Source organism: Dendrobium catenatum, unplaced genomic scaffold (assembly GCF_001605985.2).
Source record: "Dendrobium catenatum unplaced genomic scaffold, ASM160598v2 fragScaff_scaffold_1413, whole genome shotgun sequence".
In the NCBI taxonomy this organism is placed as follows: Eukaryota; Viridiplantae; Streptophyta; class Magnoliopsida; order Asparagales; family Orchidaceae; genus Dendrobium; species Dendrobium catenatum.
The window spans coordinates 330,914-356,261 of record NW_021319875.1 but is presented as its reverse complement, the minus strand read 5'-3'; the positions used below and the strand labels follow the sequence as shown (position 1 = coordinate 356,261).

The following is a 25,348-nucleotide window of genomic DNA, read 5'->3' as shown; positions in this document are numbered from 1 at the left end:
ATATTAAAAGTGTTAAGATAAATGTTAGATTGCATATTTTTATCTTCTTAATGCTATTTGCTTTCATTTAAGTATATTTGAGTTGTACGAAGATTGATTACTTATTGGACTTGAAATTGTTAGATGACTTGAAATTGTTAGATACAAGTTGAAGGATAATCTCATTGGAATTTATTATATGAAGGCATATATTTGATGGAGAACATGAAAGTTGAAGTGACTTTTTTTAGTAATGGACTTGATATGATTGTGACTGAAGTGATATCTTGATTGGACGTAGTAATTTTCTTAGCATGTTAGTTAACTAGTAGATAGTTTTTAGAATGTAGAATGATATGTTAGGATAGATAAATATTCTGCAAAGTATAACAGGGTTATCTGTTTAAATTAATTGCTTGGGTGATTGCTTGAGTAAATTGCTTAGATTGTTATTTATTTGTATTGTCATTGTTTGCTTGTTATTATGATAGTTTGTCTTTCAGTTTAATGATATTTCATATTCATGCTTATTATTTTATAATTCTTGAATAATTTGTACCATGTTCAAAATGGTGCGTGCCGCGCTATGCGCCATGGCTCCAATGGGACTTTTGCGCCATGGTGCGCCATTTGTCGTTAACAAGTATGGGTTGGAGTAGCTCCAGTGGCATATAAGATTAGAGAGAGTCAACTTAGATGATTTGGTCACATAAAACATCAACCTTGTGATGACTTGGTTAGGAGAGTAGATGTATTAGCTTTGGCCTATGTTAAGAAATGTATAGGTAGACTTAAAAGACTTGTTTAGAAAATATTAGAAATGATATTTTTTTTTAATTACATTTAAATGAGACTTCGACTCTTAACAGGACATAATGGAGAAAAAAGATTCATATAGCCAATCCCACGTAGTGGGATAAACGCTTGATGTTGTTGCTATTGTTGTTGAAGTTGCTTTTATTTAATGTTCTTATTGACTTGATGTTAACAAGAAGTTCATCTGTCTATGGTATTACCATGCACTTTATGGAGGTCATACAAGGTCTTTGGTCTTTAATTTTCTTTAACATATTTTGTATGCTGATGTGATATTTGTTAGGTTTGTCATTATTCAAATCTGTTTTTGACTTTTTGTAGTAACAGGGCATACTTCTTCATTTGTAAATTTTTATGATTCCTTTATTTTACAGGCCTTGCAGGGGCAATCTTTGCGGCTTGCGGTTATTCAATCTATATATTACTACTGGAAATCAAAGGTCTGTAACCTACTCTGCAAAAAATATATATGTTTTGTGGTTAGGCTTTATCTAACATCTGCTGCAGTTATTCTGTAAAGCTTTGTGTGCCTTAATTAAGGAAACCTGTATTTTCTGTGTTACTGCACTAGTTTTTTAAACTGTTGTTTCTGTTTTGGAATGTTTTCTTATGGATGGCTCATTACTTTTTTTCAGCGAGAACATTGGCAGAAACCAATATTAAGACGATTACAGGTTAGTTCTATTGTATTCTGAACATTATAGCAACGTTTTGTTGTTAGTTATCAATATTTAGGGACAATATACTTCTGCTACTTAAATAAAGCTGAAGTTCTGTTGTTTTATGCTTGTTTTTACAGATAACACTGCTATTACCTCTCATACCTATGTCTTTCACTGCTGTATATGCAATTTAATGTCGCTAGATAATGAAATTGTTATGATCTGTACTGGAATTAGGGACATTGAATAGAGCTTTAGATCTTTTGCCTGCTTCCATATTATTTCAGGGTAAGATCTTTTAACTATTGCATACAACAGTTTAGTTAAAGGTTGAGGCTCAAATGGCCAAAAACTTTTCCAATTAAATATCACATGCAACGATCATTTCATCATAGAATTCCAGTTGCAAATTCCTTTTCTCAGGTCAGCCAACATTAAGATGGGTTGATTCCTAGCATTGAGTGCAAACGATGAGATGAAGAATTAAAAAATAAAACTTACAAACTGTAAGGAAAATTGTTAATGGATCGAAGTTCAATCATATTGTACATAATTTTAGAAAGATTTATGTCCATTTTTGAACTTTGTAAAGATTTAGTTGTCAATGGATAATTAGAATTTCACCATCAAAGTATTACCACCATATCTAAACTTATAAGTTGTCCCATTCTTGTTAGTCTTATGATCGTCAGTGTCTCCGTTGACTGTGAAGCCCTATTTGTAGGGAAAAGGAAATTAAGTTTTAGCAAAATAGTAAAACGTCAACTAACCTTGCTAGTCTCAACGGGGCCTGCCATGAGAATCAAGTACCTGACTTCTAATGACTGATCCGGGGAACTTCAAATAATGTTTAAAAGTATTAATTATGTTTTGCTAAAAGCAAGATAAAAAAGTCCTCAACCGTCATGGTCAAATCCATGGAGACGGCCATGCTCTCACAATAAAGCTGAAATTTGGAAACTGTGCTAGGTGAAACATATTCCCTTGAGCTCAATGCCAAAGCAGATTAGGGTTTTCATACTTAACGCACTGCCAATACCTCTGCATTGACGTTGTTGTGCATTACATTGAAAAGAATTAGTGCCATAAGGAACTAATTTTGTGGTCAGTGTTGCAATTCTATCCCACCTGAAGCAATCACAAAGTGGAAACAAGAAGTATAGGGATTAGGTGTTATCTTTGCGCATTTTGATATTTTGAACTTTAAGGCTGCATCTGTACTGTCTATATGCATTCTGCCCGTTTGTAGAGATGTAACCTTTAATTTATATTTTTATAAACTTATTTTTCTTAACTTCCATCATTTTGATGTCATTTATGCAATCTAAGAGTTTCTATTTTTTGGCTTTTGCAGCCACCCCCACCAGTTAATGATACAAATCCTTACAATGTTTTCAGACCAAGGGAGAAAGCCCATCGCCTTCACACAAGGAGGGTGGGTGCAACATGTAGTTTAACATTTGAAACATTTATCCGTCAACATATGATGGCTAAATTAATTTATTTATTCACAAAAATGGGCAGTAGGCGCACTACTGGAGAGGTGTTACTTTTTTTTTTTAATTTATTTCTCTTCCTTTTAATTCAGATGCAGAGAAGGGAGAACAATGTCCAGTCCTTTGAGAAACTACGTCAGGTAAATAATAAATTTTCTTGCAACATATGCCAAGATTGATTAAACTGTCATGGTTTAACCTGTGATCATAACCTTGATTTTAACTGAATGCTGTTGGTTCTTGCATGTATTGAATGAGTCCAGGTAGTTCTTTTGTCATTCATGTTGATCCTTACCATCTTCTTTCATTATTTTTGGTCATTTATGTCATGTCCACCCTTGCTTAAAGGCACGATAGTTATAACATGATACTATCTTCATGACTCCCATGAGCCTACTTTGTTTATTCAGGGTGTGGTGTTTTGAGTTGTTGTATCACATCCTTGGATTCTACTAAATGTCTTTCCAAACTTTTTCCCGTTGATGGTTTAATTTCTGGAGTGACTGTTGGTTGAATCGTTCATTATTATTAATTTGAATTTTGATTTTTAGTAGTATACCACTATATAAAGTAACCTAAATTACCTGCACCACACTAACCCTTAGGAATAAGCAGTATTCCCCCAAAATTTTCTATCCAGTTCAATATACCACTATGGTTGAAATTGTTAAAGATTCTTTGATTATATTGCTGATGTGAACTTCTATGTCTAGCTTCTAAGAGAGATGCTATAAGGGAAGTGTTCTCTTTTTTATTTTTTGGATGGATGGATTGAAGTCACATGTTTATTATTTGAGTAGTAGAACCATGATTATCCAGTGTAAAATAAGGTTCTGGAATGGTAGTTCCTTAGAATGGAAAGCTTTGGGTGTGCTATAGGCAGTTGGGCTAGATTGGTTATGTTGTTCCAGGAAAAGTTTCTTATGTTATATTCTTAATGAAAATTATGTTATTTATCTTTAATCTACTTCATGATATAGTTTATTATGCATGATAACAGGAAAATGAGTGTACTGGTGCAAGAGGCTTCCGTCAATATTTAATATTTAACTTTCTTCTATATTTAATTGTCAGCTTTAGATTTTAATACAATAGGGGGTTTAGTTTGCTTAACCTGTTTTAATTGTTTAATTATTTAGATGCTAAAATAAAGGGAAAATTACTTTATAGTGGTGTTATTTACATCATGTAATAAAATAGGTGATTTCCTGTTTTTTCTTTGCAACTTATAATGAAAGAGTGCTCTTTTCTTTAAAATGTAATCATTATGTGATGCCTTTGTTTACTGATATTTGGTCAAATTTCAGGTTAGGCGTAACTTGGGCCAGGCAAAAACAGTATTGGAGGCTTTAATTAAGGTCCGTTTAGGGTAATAATTAAGTTTCTGTCATGAATTTATGTTCGTGAATCTGATAGTTTAGATATGATTAAGTTGCTTATTATGAATTTCTTTGTAGAGGGAAGAAACCAAGCGTCTACTTATGGAAAGTAACGTCAGTCTTCAGCGGATTCAGATGAAGTATAAGGTACTTAGAGCTAGTCTTTATCAGTTTTCTTATTGTACCATGACTTGAATCAAATTTAGCCTGAATTGGCTACCTTCATATGGTCTTTATGATGAATAGTTATGGCCAGGAAGAATTAAAAGACTAGTCGCAATGAATTAGCCAGCCTCTTTCAAGAGTTTGGCCGTTGAATCCTGTTCTTGTTTTTGACTCTTGATCAATGACAGAATTATGTTTGTCATTACATACCCAACGTATGTTACTTGTATTCCAAATATGTCTAGGTGCATTTGCACTTGCAAATGTATTAAACCCTGGCGTCTTATGTTTTTTGAGGTGAACATGTAGTTTTTGGTACACTACAGCTCACTTAAAGTCACAGCCTGGGCACCTCAGTTGTGGAACCTTGCAAGAGAGTGCAAGCTTTGTTCAATCTCTTAAAGCAGGACAATGACACGTATAAATTGATATTAGAAATATTTATTATCATTAGTTTCATACTAAATATTTGGGGTTGGCGTTAGCTCCATTTATCCATGTTTGCTTCAATAACAACGACATTAACAACATCAAGCTTTTATTGCACTATGTGAGGATGAGTTTGTTGACAGACAATAGGTTGTCAAGGTTTAGTGCCATTAAGATTGAATTGAGATTAATTTGTTTGATACAAACAACCCCAATTTCATCAACTTTTGATATTGAACCATTATCAATTATATAGTGAGTTCCTTCTTGCATGATTTATAATTTTCTATAATTAAGATATCACTTGTGATATGATCTGAGGCACCATAATTTATAATCCAAAACCTTTATTTAACCTTGTTTACTTTTAAGGCATTTATAAAATTACTTGTTTGGGCCAATGAACTTATACCAAACTTGGTGAAGGGAGGGACAATTGTTTGATGACTGTCTGAACATTTTTTGGATTAACTCAATTTGTTCTTTGTTGATGAAGTTTGATCCTAAATGAGTATAATTCCGACTTTTGATCTAAATGATAAATTTGATCATATGGGAGAAAAAGGTACAAAGCACTCAATTAGACGAACAACTAGAAAGATAAAAAACATTTGTCGTGAATACTGGAAAGTGATGAAATTTGATGGTTGTAGGAGATAGAAAAATCACGCTTGGAAAGTCGAATTAATGGTTATACAATTGTAGGAGATCAATTGCCAATGAAGGAAGATGTTAGATAGGTCCAGTGCAAAATGACGCGGGATCTCCGCCTCCTGCGGAGATCGGGCGGCCTGACCGCCCAAGCGGAGCTTTTTAGGAAGTTTTTTTGAGGGTTTTGAGAGGGAAATTTGAATGTAGGGACTGTTTAGGGATTTCCTTTTGATTTGTATGCATTAAATAGTTGATTTTGTTAGGGTAAGGCCATCTTGAATTTGGCTGAAATTTGAGATCTCTTAGATTTAGGTTTTCTTTGGGCTCTAGCGGCGTCTAGAGATTTGGGAGAGATCGATCATCCTCTCGAATTGAGGATCAAGTGTATCTTGTTATTTTCCGTGTTCCTTTCATCAAATCATACAAATTATCTACTATTTTTGTGATTTTGTGCGGATTATTGTAGAGAAAGCTCGTTGTTTTTCAAAGATTGATAGAAAATACTTGAGATCTTCAAGTGTTTCCTATCAAATTGGTATCAGAGCAAGTCTTGGGACCATTCATGGGTTGATTTGGCGAAGTTCGGCGCCCAATTTTTGGTCGAGAAGGGACGAAGTGCTATTTTTATAATCCAAATCCATAATTTTTGGATTTAGAGAAGTTCGGATCGAGATGGCGGCCAAGAAAGTTGATGCGCTAGAAGAAAGGCTTGAAGGGGAGATGAACCAAATCAAGACAACGGCGGAGGAAAGAATTTCCTCCATGGAAGGACAAGTAGCCGATCTCCGGGTCATGATGAAGAAAATGTTGGAAATCCACAACCAAACGGCGGCTTCCGTGGGAAAAGAGGAGGAAAGAAAAAACACGAATTCTGAAATTCGTAGGGAGGAAAATGAGGTGGAAATCATGGAGGGAGAAAGAAGGAAACCCTATATGGAGCCTTTCCAGAGGGAGGATAGAGGAGGTAGGTATGGGGAAAAGCATGGGTATGGAGGGACGGAGCAAAGGGGTGCTGATTGGGAATGTCGGGAGGGACATTATGGTCGTCGAGGTGCTGATTTTGAAGGAAGAAGAGGGGAATTCGAAGGGGTTTTGGGCTATGGCAGGGCAAGGGAAAACCCGGAGACTTGAGGTGGGCCGAGCACTTGGGAGAGGGGAAGCTATGGAGGAATAAGGGGGGATGGTGGAGATCAGAAGGTGAGGAAGTTGATGATACGTATCTTCGAAGGGGAGGATGCGTATGGGTGGATCTATAAGGTGGAGATGTACTTTGCTGTTAATGGGCTAACGGAGGAGGAGAAGCTGACAGCAGCAGGCCTATGTTTGGAGGGGAAGGCACTGTCATGGTACCAGTCGAGAGACCAGAGGGGACTTATCAGGGACTGGAGGGAATTCAAGGATTGCATAATAGAACGTTTTCAAACCGACCGGGGAGGAGGTTTTTATGAGCAGTTCTTTTCTCTAGCATATGAGGGATCGGTAGCAGACTATCGGGAGCAGTTTGAGCACCTAGCCAGTAGGGTGGAGCGATTATCAGATACGGTGTTAGAGGGGAACTTCATGAAGGGGTTGAAGGCAGAGATCCGAGCGGTATTGAAAGTTCTGATGCCAAGTGACTTGGGGGAGGCCATGAAGTTGGCACAGCTGGTGGAAAATCAGAAGAATCTGGAGAAGGGAGCCAGGAGCAGCAGCTCAGGAGGCTCTTACAAGACTACGACCACTCTTCTAGCACCCAAGGGGCCTGCATCAGGCAACATTAATGAGACCACTAGGGAGAAGCCAGTAGGAGGAGGGAGTGGGGAAAATTTAAAGAGGCTGATAAAGAAGGAGATGCAGGAGAAGAGGACAAAGGAGTTGTGTTTCAGGTGTGAGGAGAAGTATACGCCAGGGCATCGGTGCATGGACCGAACTCTTCAGGTTCTCACCGTCTGTGATAATAAGGAAACTGAGGAGGAGGGAGGTGAGGAGGAGACAGAGGAGGAGAAGCTACACTTGGATCTGGATGAGGTTTCCCTGAAATCAGTGATAGGATTCACTACGAATCATATCATGAAGGTGAAGGGGGAGATAGAGGGCAGGGAGGTGGTGGTGCTAATTGACAGTGGGGCTACCCACAATTTCATTTCCACTTAGGTCGTTGATCAATTGGGAGTGAAGTTGGTGGACACCGATTGTTATGGAGTGATGATGGGTACAAGGAAGGTGGAGAAAGGCCAGGGGATTTGTAGAGGAGTGGTGTTGGCCATCCAGAGGATTCAAGTAAGGGAGGACTTTCTCCCACTAGAGTTAGGAAGTACTAATGTTATCCTGGGGATGAAGTGGTTGCAAACCTTGGGGGAAATCAAGGACAATTGGGGAGCACTCATGATGGAATTAATGGTGGATGGGAGAAAGGTGGTTATAAGGGGCGATGAGGGGCTATCCAAAGCCATGACATCACTTAAGACCATGGTTTGGGACATACAAGAGGTGGGAGAAGATTATCTGGTGGGACTACACAGGTTGGATGCGATCAGATTGGAGGAGGGAGTGGATGTTTCTCTTTCAGTGCAGCCCTTAATTCAACATTTCGATAAGGTTTTTCAGCCACCTCAAGGATGACCACCTCCACGGGAACACGAGCATATTTCAACCTTGAGGACAAGGTGGATCTTTGGGAGGGGAGTATTGTTAGACCGGTCCAGACCGGCATTTCGCAAACTGACGCAGGATCTCCACCTCCTGCGGAGATCGGGCGGCCTGACAGCCCAAGCAGAGCTTTTTAGGAAGTTTTTTTAACGGTTTTGAGAGGGAAATTTGAATGTATGGACTAGTTAGGGATTTCCTTTTGATTTGTATGAATTAAATAGTTGATTTTGCTAGGGTTATGGCATCTTGAATTTGACTGAAATTTGAGATCTCTTAGATTTAGGTTTTCTTTCAGCTCTAGCGGCATCTAGAGATTTGGGAGAGATCGATCCTCCTCTCGAATTGAGGATCAAGTTTATCTTGCTATTTTCCGTGTTCCTTTCATCAAATCATACAAATTATCTACTGTTTTTGTGATTTTGTGCGGATTATTATGGAGAAAGTTCGCTGTTGTTCGAAGATTGATAGAAAATACTTGAGATCTTCAAGTGTTTCCTATCAGAAGATCGCAGGGTATGAGCAACGACTGGCTAATAAGCAAGTACTAACCGTTGGAGGTTTTTATCATAAAAATTTGACAAAGTGTAGAACACCTGATCTATGGGTCAATAGTTGTAGGAGATTGATAGCTCAAGAGCGGTGTTAAATAAATGCTATTATTTTGTAGCGCCTATTGAGGGGGGAGTTCGATGGTGAGACTGGAATGAACGAAGAAGTGGGTTACAATAAAGAGTTGAAGGAGCGATTCACGATGTCTAAATTTTTGAAATGTGTTGAGATTAAGAGTGATGCAAGCAATGAAGGTGAGCCCACAAGATGGCAGTGAAGGTGAGTTGCAAGGTGAGCTAAAAAGAGAAATTTTTGCGCTAGCACACACATGAAGAGGGCTCAATGTGGACAGGGCTTAATGTGAAGAACCAAGATTATTTTTAGATGAATGTGGTCAACACGAAGAAGAAGCTTAGATGCATTCTAGTATTTGATTGTTGTTGGACGAAGAGTCCTGAGGCTTAACACGTGCAGAAGAGGGAACGTGACATTGGATGTTAAAGATAACATGAGAGCCACATAAACCATGGAAATAAATGCTTCCAAGTTTAAGAGCCGAGAGATGTGAGGATTTTAATAGTCTTATCATCATGCAGAAATTAAGGAGAATTATTTTCTTTTTTTTGTCATTTCAGACAACCAAGGGAAAAATAACTGAGATAGAGGAAATTGTTTCTTTCTATTATGTCAAATTATATTCTTTATTCTTTTCCTATTATAATAGTTCAATCCTCCATAACATCCTCTAAAACATCAAAAAAGGTAATATAAATGAAAGAAACAAATAATCATGCTAATTAGCTTCTATTATGATCCTCATATTTGAATTTGAACAATAACTAAAGCAACTAAGCATGATATGGAGCTACCCTTCTTCATCAACATCACTTAGACTAAATCTTAATATCTTTGTCTTAATCCTTCTGAGAAAGCTTAATATATCCTAGTTTCAATTAGGTCACTAGTTACACAAAGCTAATCACTTCATTTACTCAACCTTTATCACACGTAGGTAGGTTGTGTTTCTTGTCTCATTTTAACTAACCATTTTTTGACATGTAGGCAACTGCCATATTAGGATTATTCAAGTGATCAGATGCAATCAAATGTTGCTTTTTTTTAGAAAATCCATTAATAAAAGCTTGTCTTTAAAAAAGATATTTGGTTGATTTATTTTAATTGAACTTAGATTTCTTTCCTACTGCTATTTTATCACTTGTAAATTTTCTTTTTAAATAAAGGGTTCTTATATGAGACTATTAATTAATTATTGATGAATACAGTAATTTACTTTTTATTTCCTTAGTGTGGCTACCACCTTTGCTTCATCCCACTTTCTCTCTCTCTCTCTCTCAAAACTCAGTCTCTTGGCAGATTTTCTCTTCTCATTCACTACTTTGGAGTGCTTTCAATACAAGCCTGATGCAATCAATGATTTTCATTTTGTATTTCTTACCTTTTGAATATTATGTAATTTTTTTTTCTTTTATATACCCTATGATGGAAGACAATCGATGAACATGCTAGTTTGGTTCTCTTAGGTAATTTCTCTCCTTTGGTTTTTCCACTCATGATGATTTTATTTGCTTGCTTTATTTTGGCTAAGTGGGCATTTATTTATGGGCTAATATTTCCTTATTGGGCTTGGCCCATTTCTCTTTATCCCTGGCTATTTGGTGTTTGGCGGCTATTAGAATTTATGTTGGGTTCCAATGCAGATTTTGGATCTCTGTTTGAATATTTTGGCTGTTGGTTTCCTGTGTTGTCCATTCCCCTCCCTTTGCTATTTTCTATGTTGTGTTAGCTCCTATTGGCTGCTTGGGGGCGGCACATTTATGAGGTTGATTGGGTTCATTTTCTCCTATAAATGGGGGTTGTTTGCTGCTGGTTGGGGGTGTAGGTTGTTGGCTGAAATCTTCTTTAAACCTGAGGGTTTTTCTTTCTAGCTTGAGAGCTGCCATCTTCTTCTACCTAATTCTTCTTCTAGTCTTCTATCTATTTCATCCCTTCCAATTGTGTCTTTCTCCAAATATAGTGAATGTAGTGTGTTGTTGGGCCGGTTTATCGGTATTTTTCGGAGTAGTGCCGACCGGTGTTGGATCAAGATTTTTGCGGCAAACCACTGGTTTTAATTTTCCTTAGACCACCAATTCCTAATTTTCAGATTTGCATGTGAGGTGAACTTTTTTTTTAAGGTTGTTCTTAGGGTAGTTTATTTTATACATTAGTTTGTTTTTGCTAAGTTTTCTTGTACTCTTATATCTGTTTCTATTAAGTTTTCTTTCTGTTGTTGTTGGCTTTTGTTTACAGAAGGAGGTGTCCTGTTTATCCTAGTGTTCTTTTATTTGGTTATGGAACTTAGGTTACACCAATTTGGTATCAGAGTGAGTTGTTGTGTGAGTCTCGCTTTTTTTATTTAAAAATAATGAATAATCAAAATAATCAACGAGCAGATTGACAACAAATGATTATGCAACAAATGACTAACGTACAACAACAAATGAAAAAATTGACTAATACTCTGGCGGGCCTAAATTTAAACAATGCAATGAGCGGATGAATGAAAGAAAGCCGAATCAGGAGTTATTCAAGCTTTCGTTACTGCACGTCAAAGTCAAGGCCCACAACACAACTAACCTGCTCTTCCGACCTAACTGAGGCCTGAACGTTTCCTACACTCACAACTTCAGCTTCGTTTTCTGCTTTCGAAACCGTTATTGCTTTCGGCTTCGTTTCTTGCGTCGTCTCCTTTCGACTTCGTCTCCTGCACTCACGGCTTCATCTCCTACCCTTATGGCTTCGTCTCTTTCCCTCACGGCTTCGCCTCCAGTTCGCCTTTCAATTCTCACAGGAAGCCCTAATCCTGTACGGGAATACACGAACACGAATGGGCTGCGTCGTATTTACATATATACCGAAGGCGGTGCCTCGTACTGCCTCGAGGCGTTACGCTCTGATGCGTACGCCTCGTGCAAAAAATCGTAGGCTTCGCTGGATGGTTCGAGGCGTAAGCCCCAATACGCTTGACTTCCGCCTCGACTTGAGGCGCGACTCGATGCGGGGACGCCTCGTCTGCTTTTTTAATAGTTGGTCCAAACAACTTCAAAGTCACCCAATCCTGAATTGCTTCTCAATACAAATGAACTCAAAGACACTGAAGTGATTTATCTTGTGGTAGGAAAAGAGACTAAAGTAAACAAAAAATTTCATGAAGAAATTCAACCTTTAATCAACAAATTTAAAGACATAACTTCTGAAGAACTACCTGATTCCTTGCCTCCTCTAAGAGATATCTAACACCATATTGATCTTATACCCAGGGCAAATTTACCACACCTCCCTCACTATCATATGAGTCCTACTGAACATGAAAAACTCCACAAACAAGCAACTGAACTCTTAACTAAAGGATTAATTAGAGAAAGCATGAGTCAATGTGTTGTCCCAACCCTACTTAACCCCAAAAAAGATGGAACTTGGAGGATGTGTGTTAATAGTCGAGCTATAAACAAGACAACCATCAAGTATATGTTTCCTATCTCAAAGACTTGACGATATGCTAGACATGCTTAGTGGTGCTAAAATTTTCTCTAAGATTGACTTGAGAAGTGAATATCACCAAATCCGAATATGACCCGATGATGAGTGGAAAACAACCTTTAAAACAAAGGACGGACTCTACGAATGGCTAGTTATGCCCTTTGGACTATCAAATGCTCCTAGCACATTTATGCGTTCCATGAATCATATCCTACTTCCCTTTATTGAAAAATTTGTTGTGGTTTATTTTGATGACATACTGATTTATAGCACTTGTTCCAATGATCATCTTGAACATGTGAGACACGTCCTTCAAACTTTAAGAGAACAATGCTTATACATCAACTTAAAAAAGTGCTCTTTCATGTCTCCTAGTTTGACTTTCCTTGGATATGTTGTCTCTGATGATGACATTAAAGTGGACCCTATTACAATTGAAGTAATCCAAAGCTGGCCAACTCCGAAAACAATTAGTTAAGTGAGGGGATTTCATGGATTAGCCTCTTTTTACCTAAGATTCATAAAAAGTTTCAGTACTTTGATTTCACCCATCATTGATTGTCTTAAAAAGAAAATTTTTAGGTAGACCCTTGAAGCTGAAAAACATTTCATTGGATTAAGACAAAAATGAGTCAAACACCTATTCTTAGGTTACCTGATTTTGACAAGATGTTTGAAGTAGACAGTGATGCTTCCCATGCCGGCATAGGAGCTGTCCTTAGTTAAGAGAGTCGATCTATTACTTTCTTTAGTGAAAAACTGAATGATACTTGATCCCGATATTCAAGTTTGAAAAAATGAATCAAAATAATCTCATGGTTCTTCTTTAAGGAGTTGAGGGACCAAAATGATCCTTTAATATAATTGGAAACTATTTTTGTCTTTCTTGAAGAGTCAAGAGACTATTTTGATCATTTTCTCTATTTCCCACTCATGCAGTATGAGGCTTGTAGCTCATGGAGTTCTCCTTAAGTCTGATTTTCACCATTCATGATGGTTAATTCCTTGAAAGAGAATTTAAAAACTCCATGATAATGAAGAGAATGAAGAATCTTAACAAGAAGGGAGAAAAAAAAAAGAACAAAGATTCTAGGTGTGAGGCTATTATAGGTTCGGAATTTAAAAAACCCTTTAACATCAACTATTCTCAGCTCTTTCGGTAAAGGTCCATAAAAATTCTTTCTTAAATATGTAATGCTATTTTTAAACTTAGTAGAACCATGCTCAATTTTCATCATAATTATTTTAGGTTGTGATAAATCTCTTAATTTCTAGCAACTTTTGCCCCCTCATCATTATTAGGTTTATGTTTGGGCGTTTCATAAATGACATCCTACTGAACTCTTGCTTCTCTAGTTGGTTAGAATGTGAAGTGACACTTGTTGGTGTCTTATTGTTGTCAAACTTCATATTTGGATTCAAATTTAATGATTGCATGTCGACCATGAATCAATCATCAACAAAACTCGTATGTTCTAAAATTAGGCTTAGCTTCTCAGAATTATACTTTTCTAACCTGTCTCATTCCCACCATAAATACTCTTTTAGCTCATCCTATTATAATTCATAGGTTTACTTATCCCTACCAAAAACTACTCGTTCACATGTATACTTTACCACAAGTTTTTCATTCGACCCTAGGTCTTAATAGTTGATTTAGGCTCAAAAGAAGGTTTCTCTGAATGTGCAGCCCATTTTATAACAATGGCGTTCGATGCAATAGGCTCAAACTATGGTGCATTAGCAAATCAAGTTCTTTCTCTATTTGCATAAAAAAAATGAAAAAGGAGTGGTATATAGAATCTACCTCTTCAAACATAAGTTGTTTGCCTCATCTCTTATCAAAATTTTGAACTATTTTTAATTTAAATGAGTACAACCCACAATCACATTCATAATATCTTCATTAATAATTGTTAAATTCAGAGAATTGGAGAGAGAAAAGGCTTAATTTTATCGCACAAAATTATTCCTATTTATAGATCTATACAAGATATCTGATAAAGAAATAAATAATTACAAAATCATGTATAATTGTCCTAGTATAATTTTTCCTAAATCAACCACCCAAATATGGAAGGAGATCAGTGTGATCCCGGGGAGCCTCCCATGGATTCCTATCCTAGCTGTCGTGAGATCAAATGTCAAGGGATGACTGGTATTTAACAGAGATCGACGTGATTCAGGTGACAGGTGAGCCTCCAACGAATCCCCATCTTGGACGTGGGATTAAGTATTTAGGGACGATTGAGATTTAACACCCCATCCCTCTCAAATTGGGGAATATAGATCTGTTATTCCCAACTTGATAATCAGTCCCAGAAAGGTAGAGTTATCGAGTTCCTGGTCATAATGTTTGCAAGTTGATCTTTTGATGAGACATTGTAGATACATATAAAATCAATATCTAATTTTTTCTTTATGAAATGTCTGTTCACTTTTATATGCTTGGTTCTGTAATGTTGAACTTGATTGTGAGTTATGTTGATTGTTGATTTGTTGTCATAGTGTAGCTACATGGGTCCTTCTCACTTGATCCTTAGGTCTTTTAGAATCATCTTGATCTATAGTAGCTCACATATGCCCATGGCCATAGCTATACTCAGCTTTTGCACCAAACCTTGCCACTACACTCTATTTCTTGCTCATCCATGTAATAAGATTTCTTCCAAGAAATGTGCAGCATCTCGAGGTAGATGTTCTATCTACTGGTGATCCTGTGTCAGTATATGCTTTTGGGATTATTCCACAGTTTCTTTTGAAGAGAATTCTTTTACCTGGATTCCCTTTACGGTAGTGCAATATTTTGTCTATAACTTGCATGTGAGTATGCTTTGGATTTTGTATGAACTTGTTGACCATGCTAACATCATAGGCTATATCTGGTCTGGTGTGGGAAACATGGATCATTTTTCTTACAAGTCTCTGGTAAGCTCCCTTATCTACGTCTGAATATTCTTTAGCTTCCCCCAATTTGATATTTGATTCTACTGGTATTAGTGTTGGTTTACATGCTAGTTTACTTATCTCTTTAAGAAAATCATTAATGTATTTCTGTTGTGAAATGAAGATTCCTCTTCTTGAATGGGCCGCTTCAATTCGAAGAAAATATTTTAATCTACCAAGTTATTTGATTTCAAACTCTTAGGCAAGACATTTTCATACAATCATTTCTCCTTTTCATTATTTTCAATCAAGATGACATCATTCACATAAACTAATAAAACCGTGACTTCCCATGAGGCTAAGTGCTTGAAAAATAATATATGGTCCCCTTGGCTTTGTCGATATCCATCGAGTAGTAGAATTTTTAAGAATCTTCCAAACTAAGCTTTAGGTGGCTGCTTTAGCCCATATAGAGCTTTTTTAACCTACACATTTGATCACCTCCAGATTTTTCCTTTAATCCTGATTGAATCTCCATAAATATTTCTTCCTCCGCGTTCCCGTGTAGGAATGCATTTTTGACATCCAGTTATTCCAGATGCCAATTATAATTAGCTGCTTGTTAGAGCAGGATCCTCGCGATGTTCATCTTAGCCACAGGTGCAAAAATTTTCCGGTAGTCAATGCCATAAGTCTTAGTGTAACCTTTTGCTACCAATCTTTCATTATACATTTCCAGTGTACCATCAACTTTATATTTCACATAGAACTCCCATTTGCAGCTGAATGGTTATTTTGCCTATTGGTAGTTCGGTCATCTCCCACGTATTGTTCTTCTATGAGGCATGCATTTCATTTTTTTTATGACACTTATTCAATTTTCATTAGATTAGGCCTTAGAAATATTATTACGAGTATGAATATCATTCAGTGTGACTAGAAAATTTTTGTGTGAAGTTGAGAATACAAAGTTGGTTATGGGATACGTCATACGTGAGAGGTTTTTTTGGTGAACTTGTGTTTACCTCAATTTCAAGAGATGGTTCAGATTTTTAGATCTGCTCTGGAGCATAGTTTGGAGTTGTACGCTTGGAATATACTTTTCCAAACCTCATGTTATCCATAATAGCTTTATCCTTGATTTTTTTGGCTTTGATTTTAGGTTTTGGTTGATTGGTTTGAGGTGGAGCTGGAAGGTCAAGAGGGGCAAGCTCACTTTCTTTAGCTTCCTCAGTTTCAGTCTTCCCTTGAAGATGAGGTTTGGTGAAATAGCATGTTTGTTCATCAAAAGTAACGTCAACAGGTGGAAGAATTTTCTTGATGGAGGGGTGATAACACTTATAACCTCTCTTGATGAATGAATATTCGACAAAGATACATTTGAGTTCTCTGGGATCTAAGTTTTCACTATTTTGATTATGCATGTGAACATAGAAATTGCACCCAAAGATTCTAGGTTTGAGGCTATTATGGGTTCAGAATTTATGGTAAGAAGAGAGTAGAATATTCATTAGTATTTTTAGTCCCAAGGTTGTTGAAGGTAGTTGGTTTATGAGATATATGACAGTCAGAAGGGCTTCCCCTCAATTGGATTTGGGTACATTGTGGTGGAATAAAAGTGCACTGGTGGTGGCAAGAAGGTGGCCATTTTTTCTTGCTGCAACTCCATTTTGTTGTGGGGTATGAATGCAAGAAAACTCATAAATGATACCTTCCTTTTGAGAGGAGGATAGAGTTTGGTTAAAGTAATATTTGACATTATAGAAACAAAATTTTATTATTTTTTATCTCGAATTAGTTCTGGATCATGGTGAGAAAAATGGGGAGGATAGTGCTAACAATAGATTTGTTTTTAAGGAGAGATCCAAGAGACTCGAGTGAGTCATCAATGAAGGATACAAATCATCTGGCCCCTGAAATTTTAGGAATTTTTTAGGGTCCTCGGATATTACTATGACTAAAGTAGAAGGGGGTATGAAATCTCTTATTTTTGTTTGGAAAAGTAACTTGTTTATGCTTGGCTAATTCATAGGTTTCACAACGAAAAGATTTATTTTCCAACTTATAAAAAAAATTTTGTATAATTTTTTTATTAAATAGGGATAAAATAAAATAGCCATTATTAATAATAATGGATTTGTTCAGCTCTTCCAGGTGGTACAATCCATCTCTCTCCTTAGCAAGTTCAATCTTCTTCCTCAATCCCTGGTCTTGAAATAAGCAACAAGTAGGGTTAAAGAAGACTTGTCAATTATGATCACTAGTAAATTTTTGTATGGAGATTAAATTTGTGGATAATTTAGATATGTAGAGTACATTTTTTAAAGTGAGAGATGGAGATAAGGGTATGTCTCATTGGCCTACTATTGTGATAAGATAACCATCAATAGTGATTATTTTCTTATCACTCGGGAAAGGAGTGTAGTTTATGAAGTGGGTAGTGGAGTGTGTCATATGATATGTGGCTCTTGAGTTAATGATCCATACACCTTTCAAATGATTTCTAGAGGTATTTAATCTAATGGATATTAAAAGTGCAAGAGAAGAAGATGCAGGTAATTTTTCAAAAGATACCAGGAATTATTTTAGCTTATCAATATCTTCTTTGTTGAGCTCTCTGAAGCTGGACTGCATTGTTGGCTTAAGCTGATTTGTTGTAGTGTTTGCTTATGATGTTCACTTTTGTTTACTTCTTTGATTCCACTCATTACTTGGGGGTTTTTCCTGTAACTTCCAACGTCTCTGATTTATGTGTCGTGATTTATTACAATAGTTGCATTAAAGTGAGTCTTTGTCTTTAGAATTTAAAAAATCATTACATTTTTTCCTTTCACGACGCCTCTTTGGTTGTCAATATTGTTGAACCTTTACCAACATTTGGTTCCAACATTGCCTCTTGTTGGCTTTCCTCAGCACGAATGAGAGAAATGGACTCATTTAGTGAGATTGTCTCATCTTTGCCAAAAATCTGAACTCTAACATAGTCAAACTCCGTATTTAATCCTGCAAGAAAGTTATACTTCTGGACACTTGGTCTCTATGCATCTATAGTGACTAAATTCTTTCCACAAGCTTTGAAGGAGAGTGGCATATTTAGTCACGATCTGCTTATTTTGTGCTTTCCACCCTAACATTAATTTTGAAGATTTGTGCAGCATTCCAAGCTTTTGAGAAGGTTTGACTAGTGGCATCCCATATGTCTTTTACAATAGATAGGAACATGATAGTATCGTTCATTTCTGGAGTCATGGAATTTCACAGCTATAACATGATCATGGAGTTTGCTCTATCCCATGCCCAAAAATTAGGATCTACCTTTGGTCATACCCCAAGAAGGTGATTCATTTTTCTTGTCCCTTTCAATTAGGTCTTCACAAATTGAGACCAATTCAAGTAATTCTTCCCATTTAAGGGATAGGAGGTTGCATATTTTAGAGATCTCCTTTTTCTTAGTGCATCATAAAGTCTTCCATAAAGCTTTGGTAGGAATTAGCTTCAGACATTTTGGTGGCAAAGGATAGCGATGAATGCTATATTAATCAAGCCAGCAAGGTGCAGGGCAGCAATGAAGGCTGCTATGGTTTAAGAGTAATAGCAACAATAAAAGACGGCCGACAATGAAGGCACTATAAAATAAATCATCAATCTTTCTCAATTGGGCTTAGGAGTACTAATGATAATTTCCTTATAGATTTTTCTCCAATTCTTGCATTTTAGAATGATTATTCCTTTAGTAACATTTGTCTAATAATTTAGAATCAATTCTTGCATAAAATATGCTGTCTTTTTTTTTTTCGAATAAAATATTTGCGACACTATTACTTTAAAACCAAGCCTAACATTTTAGAATGATTATTCTTCTAATTCTTGAAAATTTTATATCTTTATTTAGACTTTCAAACTGAAGATCGCATTGTTGATGGAGAACCATGACTTGAAATTTTCTTATTGTTTAAGTTTGTGTGATTTTTAAAACGGTTTGATCATTTATCAATCATCCAAAAAAATAAACATCGATGAGATGAATAAAAGCTTACTTAAAAGGCTTTTTTTTTCTCATACATTCACTACTAGCTAAAACCATCAAACATTTAAATATTATCGACAAATCATGTTTAATTGCATGACATTTTAAAATGTATAATAGTGAAAATCATATTTATTTATTTATTTTTGTACAATCAAATCCATTCTTGAGAAATTTTTTATAAATCCATTTGATGGCCAGACAATCTATAAAATTTTTGAAATTTTTTATTTCTCTTGTTTTAAGATTATTAGATATGAAGAAAATAAAAAGTGGAAAAAATAGTTAGACCTGATATTCTAAGAGGTGTGAAAATGCTTAGGAGATGAAGGAATTTTTTTTCTTACTAAACTTTTTAATAGTATCTTGAAGGCTAAAAAGATGTCAGATGAGTATAGATGGAGTGTGTTTCCTATTTTTAAGAATAAAGGTGATGCACTTTGCAAATTATAGAGAAATTAAGTTAATGTGTCATATATTAAAACTATGGGAGAGAGTAACTGAGCATAATTTACAATGTGCCTCTAATGTTCTCTAAATCAGTTTGGATTCATGCCAGGTAAGTCTACTATGGTAGCATACATTTATTGAGAGGTTTGATGGAGCATTATAGCGAGAATAAGAAGGATCTATATATGATATTTATTGCTTAGTGAAAACATATGATAAAGTCCCAAACGAAGTGCTTTATTCTTAGTGATAAAATGTGAAACGAGTATATACGTGAAAAGGTTAGAGTAGCTCCCGTGGCAGATAAGATTAAAAAGATTGGCCTTAGATGGTTTTGTCACATTAAATGTCAGCCTTCCGATGACTCAGTTAGGATAGTATATGTATTAGATCTAGCCTATGTTAGGAATTGTAGAGGTAGACCTAAAAAAGACTCGATTAGAAAGTATTAGAAATGTTATTTCCTTATTAGATTTAAATGAGAATTTACTCTTAATAGGAAATAATGCAAAAAAAAAGATTAATGTAGCCAACCCCACGTAGTGGGATAAAGACTTGATGTTTATTTTATTGTCTTTCTTTAACATTATTAAAGATAATGAATAATTTTGATCTCATATTTGAAATTTATAACAATGAATTATGGATGGGAGGATGAGCGGAGATTGATCACTTTGCTCCTAGGCTGAGAAAAATCAATGTTTTTCTTCATGTCTGCTTATTCATTTTAGTTGTGGTGGCTTATCTTGTAGAATTATTGTAGAAAAAACCAATTTTCAACAAAGTTGTGGGTATTATGAATTATTTCTCCTTGGAGAAAGTTGTATAACTTTCTCGTAAAAATGACTCTAGAATGTATAAAAGTTGCATGTTATCCTATGATGCACCAAAACTTGAGATATGCAGTGTTTGCATGCACTGACACATGGCGAACATGTTTTCGTTAAATACTTTTTAAAATGAAATGGACATGCGTATCTGACACATGTGACCTAAATAACATAATTATAATTTTATATATAGGCTTCATTTTTTTTACTTAATATAGACCTAAATTTGCTTTCCATTTTTTCAGTTTTGGACTCACGAATGTTACTCGACAATTTCCCACTCACAACTAGGGTTTTATGTTTTTGGCATTTGTATTTCCCCTCTCCCCTCTTACTGACATCGACGCCCGTTCCCCTTTCGATGCCAAAGCCCTTTGCACTCTCCATCTTCTCTCTCCAGCCCAAGCTTGAGTCGATGTCCTCTCTCTCATCACCAAAGCTCAAGCTCACCCTCCTCACTTTAGCAACTAACATTTAGTGAATACATCACTATTCTCTTACCCTTGGTAGAATTTTTACAAGTGATGTTAAAAAAAATTATTTTTGAAGTTCTATTGTTGGTTTTGGTTTCGCTGGACTCTTCATCTTCTTAAGGTTATTGCTATAATTAAATGTCTTGTGTTTTTTTGTTGTTTTTAATATTCTTTTTTTTGTATTATTTTTAATTTTGAAGTAGTGTTCAATGTGTGTATGTGTCCCATATTTTCTAATAAATGTATTTGGTGTCTAGGTGGTCTTATTTGTATATGTGCACCCTATTTTTCACCAAATAAATTTTTGGTAAGTAGTAAAAAAAGTTGTAGCCAAATAAAATTATGTCATTTTATTGAAAAATAATGCTATGAAAAAAGTTGCCTTACACTGACCCTATGTTTTATTATTATTGTTGAATTTTTTGGTTACAATGTTTTTGTTCCATTTTATTTCTGACTCTTTTACTTTTCAGAATGAGGCACAACTTGTCGATGATGGAATGGCAATGATTGGTTTTCAGTCAAATTCACAAAAATTTGGCTCAAGTGAGGATGATTTTATAGAATCAGATGATGCCAGAACAGGCCGTCCACGAGTGAGAGCAGCACGAAGTTCACCATTTGCGGAGCCCAAGATTTTAGTGATTCCTAGGAGTCACATGAAACGGGGAAGGGCATTGCCACACAGATGGTCTTACAGGAGGGTATGTGATCTTTGAATTTTTTTTTTAAATATGACTAAAATTAAAATATTTTTAAGTTTTTGATTTACGACAAATAAATTATATCACGTAGAAAATTATGTAAAATAAATAGGACTAGTTTTACTTGCCAATTTATAATACATACTGATTAAATAACCAATATGTCTGAGCTTTTGGATTTGATAAGGGATAGCATAATTTTACAAGTCCCTTAATGAAAACCCAAAGCTTAGACAGGTCCCTTCCATTTAATCATTTTGTTATAAATCTTCATCATAGGAAAATCTTGTTTATTTTATAACATCTGCTTCACATTATAGTTTATTTTTTTTTTAAATATTTTTAAAAATTTAAAAGTTTATTGATGTGAAAAGCTGATCAATTTATTTTATTTTTCTGACATTTGAACTACTAATTATATATTTTAATCATTATTTACAATAAATTAGCATGAGAACATAAATTCATTCATTAAGATTGATTATCTTATGATCTAAAGTAAAATGAAAAAAGTTCATATGAATTTATATCTTTCAAAGATTTTTACAGAACATTGTTATCTGTAAATGCAATATTTCTAGATTAGTATCATCAACTAAGGTGGTGTGTTAAGGGTTAAAAAAATATTTTGGTAAGCTATGCTAGCTATCATAGAGAATTTAGTTTTATACCTATAATTATATAATTTTGCGACAGTGCATAAGTAAAAATTCTTAATCTAGTAAAGAAAAAATTGTATGAAGAATGATAACATTGTAGATGTATCAACGATACTTACTAGTAATGTGGTTTGAATATTTTCCATTGAAATGTTTGTGTAAAGCTTCATTTATGACTTCGTTTGGGGCGGCTTTTTTGCTGCTTCTTAAAATAATTTTTTAGTACAAAAATTAAAATTTTTGTACTAGAAAGCTGCTTTAAGAAGCAATAAGAAAGACGTCCCAAACAAACCCTAAGTCATGAATCAATGTACATGAACAGTAATGTGGTTTGAATATTGCATGACACAGGACGCACATGAACCAGTTCTGCTATTCACAAGACCTTTAGATCCAGATAAATTGGCTGCTGCAGGGATTGTTCCACCATCTTCTTCCCCAGTTGAAAATGGTTCAAAGCCAACCTGTCGATTCCATGGCAGGATAGGTCGTGGAGGACGAATTGTCTTTGATCGCTGGAATCCACTTCAATCTCCAATTGGTTTCGAAAGCATTCAACAAGTTCCAGCAAATGATCAGCCGCCTCAGCCAAATGGTTGAACCATTGTTTTGAGAACAAGTTTCTTCTTTCTATGCATCAGTTGCTGATCTTCTCTACCTCAAGAAAGATCTTCAGCTTCCTCCTTGCGCTTCTGAGATGTCTCTTCTGGATCAAGAGAAAGAAAATTACTAGATTTGAGCATCATGGCAGGGGCAGAAAGGCCAAATTTACACGGAAAGTTATAGTGGGAAATGAGAAGGCTTGTTTAATTCTCTTTTTTTTTTTTTCTTTCCAAATTCTGATTCACGAATCTCCCACTGATCTCCACACCATTGTACAATTATTCAGATTGCAATTTGGAAGCCAAAAGCATTGTGCCCAAACAGTAAAGTTCCCTTTTTAGGGGCTTCTATGTTCCAAATGCAAGATAAAGTTTTTGGTTAATCAATTTATGGGAACATAAATGTGTTAATTCTTATAAAATGGCCATTGTCAATTGGTTTTTATAATGCTCTTTTTAATCCCATCTTCCCATGTTTGTGTAGTACTATTAAATATATCTTACTAACTTGCTCCATTACGGAAAGTTGAGAAAAGTCTCTGATGTTAAGGTTTATGCTGTTTGTTGCATAAGTTCAAGGTCAAAGAGCTTTTTTGTTCAGCAAATTGCTGTGTTCTAATCATAATTGTTTGCAGGCATTTTCCAAATTTAGAAAAATTGTCTAAATATCTAGTTTTTCTTTAGAATCCAATAATCAAAGGCACAAGAATTAAGTCACTTCACTTTTTCATTGATTCATTTTATCTTATATGCATCAAGATATATGGGAGTCGTCAAATATGAAGCAACGCATTATGCTTAGAATTAAGCACAACCCATCAAAGGCAAGTGCTATATCTCTATTATGCTTAGAATTAAGCACAACCCATCAAAGGCAAGTGCTATATCTCTGCTGTGCAAGGCAAATTGTAGTTCAGATTTTCGGCAGAAACACATGCTCTATCAATTCATTTGGAATGATAAATTCAAAATCCGTAATGCTGAAAACATTATTACTATCAGTTGCAACCTTTGCATTCCATTGATGTGTAATCTTGGGAATCTCAGCATGTTCATTATTATATGTTATGCCCTCTTTTGTATTTTTATTTCTTATATAATAGTCACGAATAATATCATTGATATTTGGCTTAACACCAAAATTTGTAACAGCATAATCATGAAAGATATCATCAACTCTTCATTCTCATAATCAACTTATGTAATATTAGACACAATGAATAAGAACTTACTTTAAAAAATATTATAATTTCATTCACAACTAACATATCCAAGATGTGCATTAGGTATTGTGAATGTCATCTCAACAGCATCATGCATCTCATGCACATGATCGAGCACGACTAATCGCGTATTTGAGTTGACAAATCTTCATCCAAATCAATATCATTTAGAATTTTCTCTACCTCCACATAGAGAATTAGAACATCAGAAACATCCAATGATAATACAAATTCACAACCTTCATTGTCCTCAACCTTCGAAGCTATGAATTGGTTACTCACCGAGAAACTACCCACAATGGTCGCCACGAACTTTGAGGGATCAAACTTCAGCGCCCTAAGAACCCTATCCTTTAACTGCTTCAAAGTTGATTTGAATGGAACTTGTAGGGGCTGACATTTACCACCAATATATGATAGTGAAAAATTATCATCTAAGGATAACTCTCCTTCATATACTAATATAAAAGATGGTGGGCGTGTGCTCATTTTGAATACATACATTTACAATATATTTGAAACAATATATTTATTCCATCGAGACAATCATCAACTTCATAATATTCCAATTATGTATTAAATTTATTAAAAGAAGACACTACAAATAAAAAAGGTTAAATTACACTTACAAACACTAAGCAACTAAACATACTAAAAGGTAATGATATATTAGAATTATATTAATGAGTGTTTAAGAATAGTTAAGTAATCGATATGAAGAGCTAATACATAATTTATTGTTCTTTAATACTCATTTATTTTTAATATATTTTTCCACATCTCTCACTTCTAAACATATGGTACTGATTCAAGATATCACTAAATTATAAACCTTAACCTAATTTAAAGAAATTGATCATGATGGGGCCTTGAAATTGAAACTCTATTAAGAGCTGAAGAAATGTATAGATATATATTTTAAACTTAAGAAAAAAATATTTATAAATTTAATTGTGTTCAAATGTTATTTCTTCTTTAATTTGTTAAAAGTTTTAAAATACCTATTCATTATTTATTTAAATAATTAAAATATGTCATTTATTTAAATAATTAAAATATGTCATTTATTAGTCTTCTTTCGTAAGAAACATTTGAAACAATTCTTTTAATATGCTTATTAGTCTAATTTTGAATTATTTGATAATATTAAGGAATTGTAAAACTTCTAAACTTGCATACTAATGAATTTGTAGGAAATAA

The 25,348-nt window shown here is 35.0% G+C and overlaps 1 protein-coding gene across 1 annotated transcript in view; it reads left to right on the top strand.

Annotated features, from left to right (window-relative positions):
- The window catches only part of LOC110094893, a 43,692-nt gene extending 20,319 nt beyond the window's left edge, over nucleotides 1–23,373 (top strand). Inside the window, exons 5-12 of the mRNA XM_020820232.2 lie at nucleotides 1,170–1,235; nucleotides 1,431–1,469; nucleotides 2,812–2,892; nucleotides 3,046–3,093; nucleotides 4,261–4,311; nucleotides 4,411–4,479; nucleotides 21,434–21,664; nucleotides 22,675–23,373. Of these exons, the coding sequence (XP_020675891.1) occupies nucleotides 1,170–1,235; nucleotides 1,431–1,469; nucleotides 2,812–2,892; nucleotides 3,046–3,093; nucleotides 4,261–4,311; nucleotides 4,411–4,479; nucleotides 21,434–21,664; nucleotides 22,675–22,923 (834 nt within the window). The 3' untranslated portion in view covers nucleotides 22,924–23,373. The remainder of the gene's footprint in view (nucleotides 1–1,169; nucleotides 1,236–1,430; nucleotides 1,470–2,811; nucleotides 2,893–3,045; nucleotides 3,094–4,260; nucleotides 4,312–4,410; nucleotides 4,480–21,433; nucleotides 21,665–22,674) is intronic.
- Nucleotides 23,374–25,348: the final 1,975 nt, after the last annotated feature.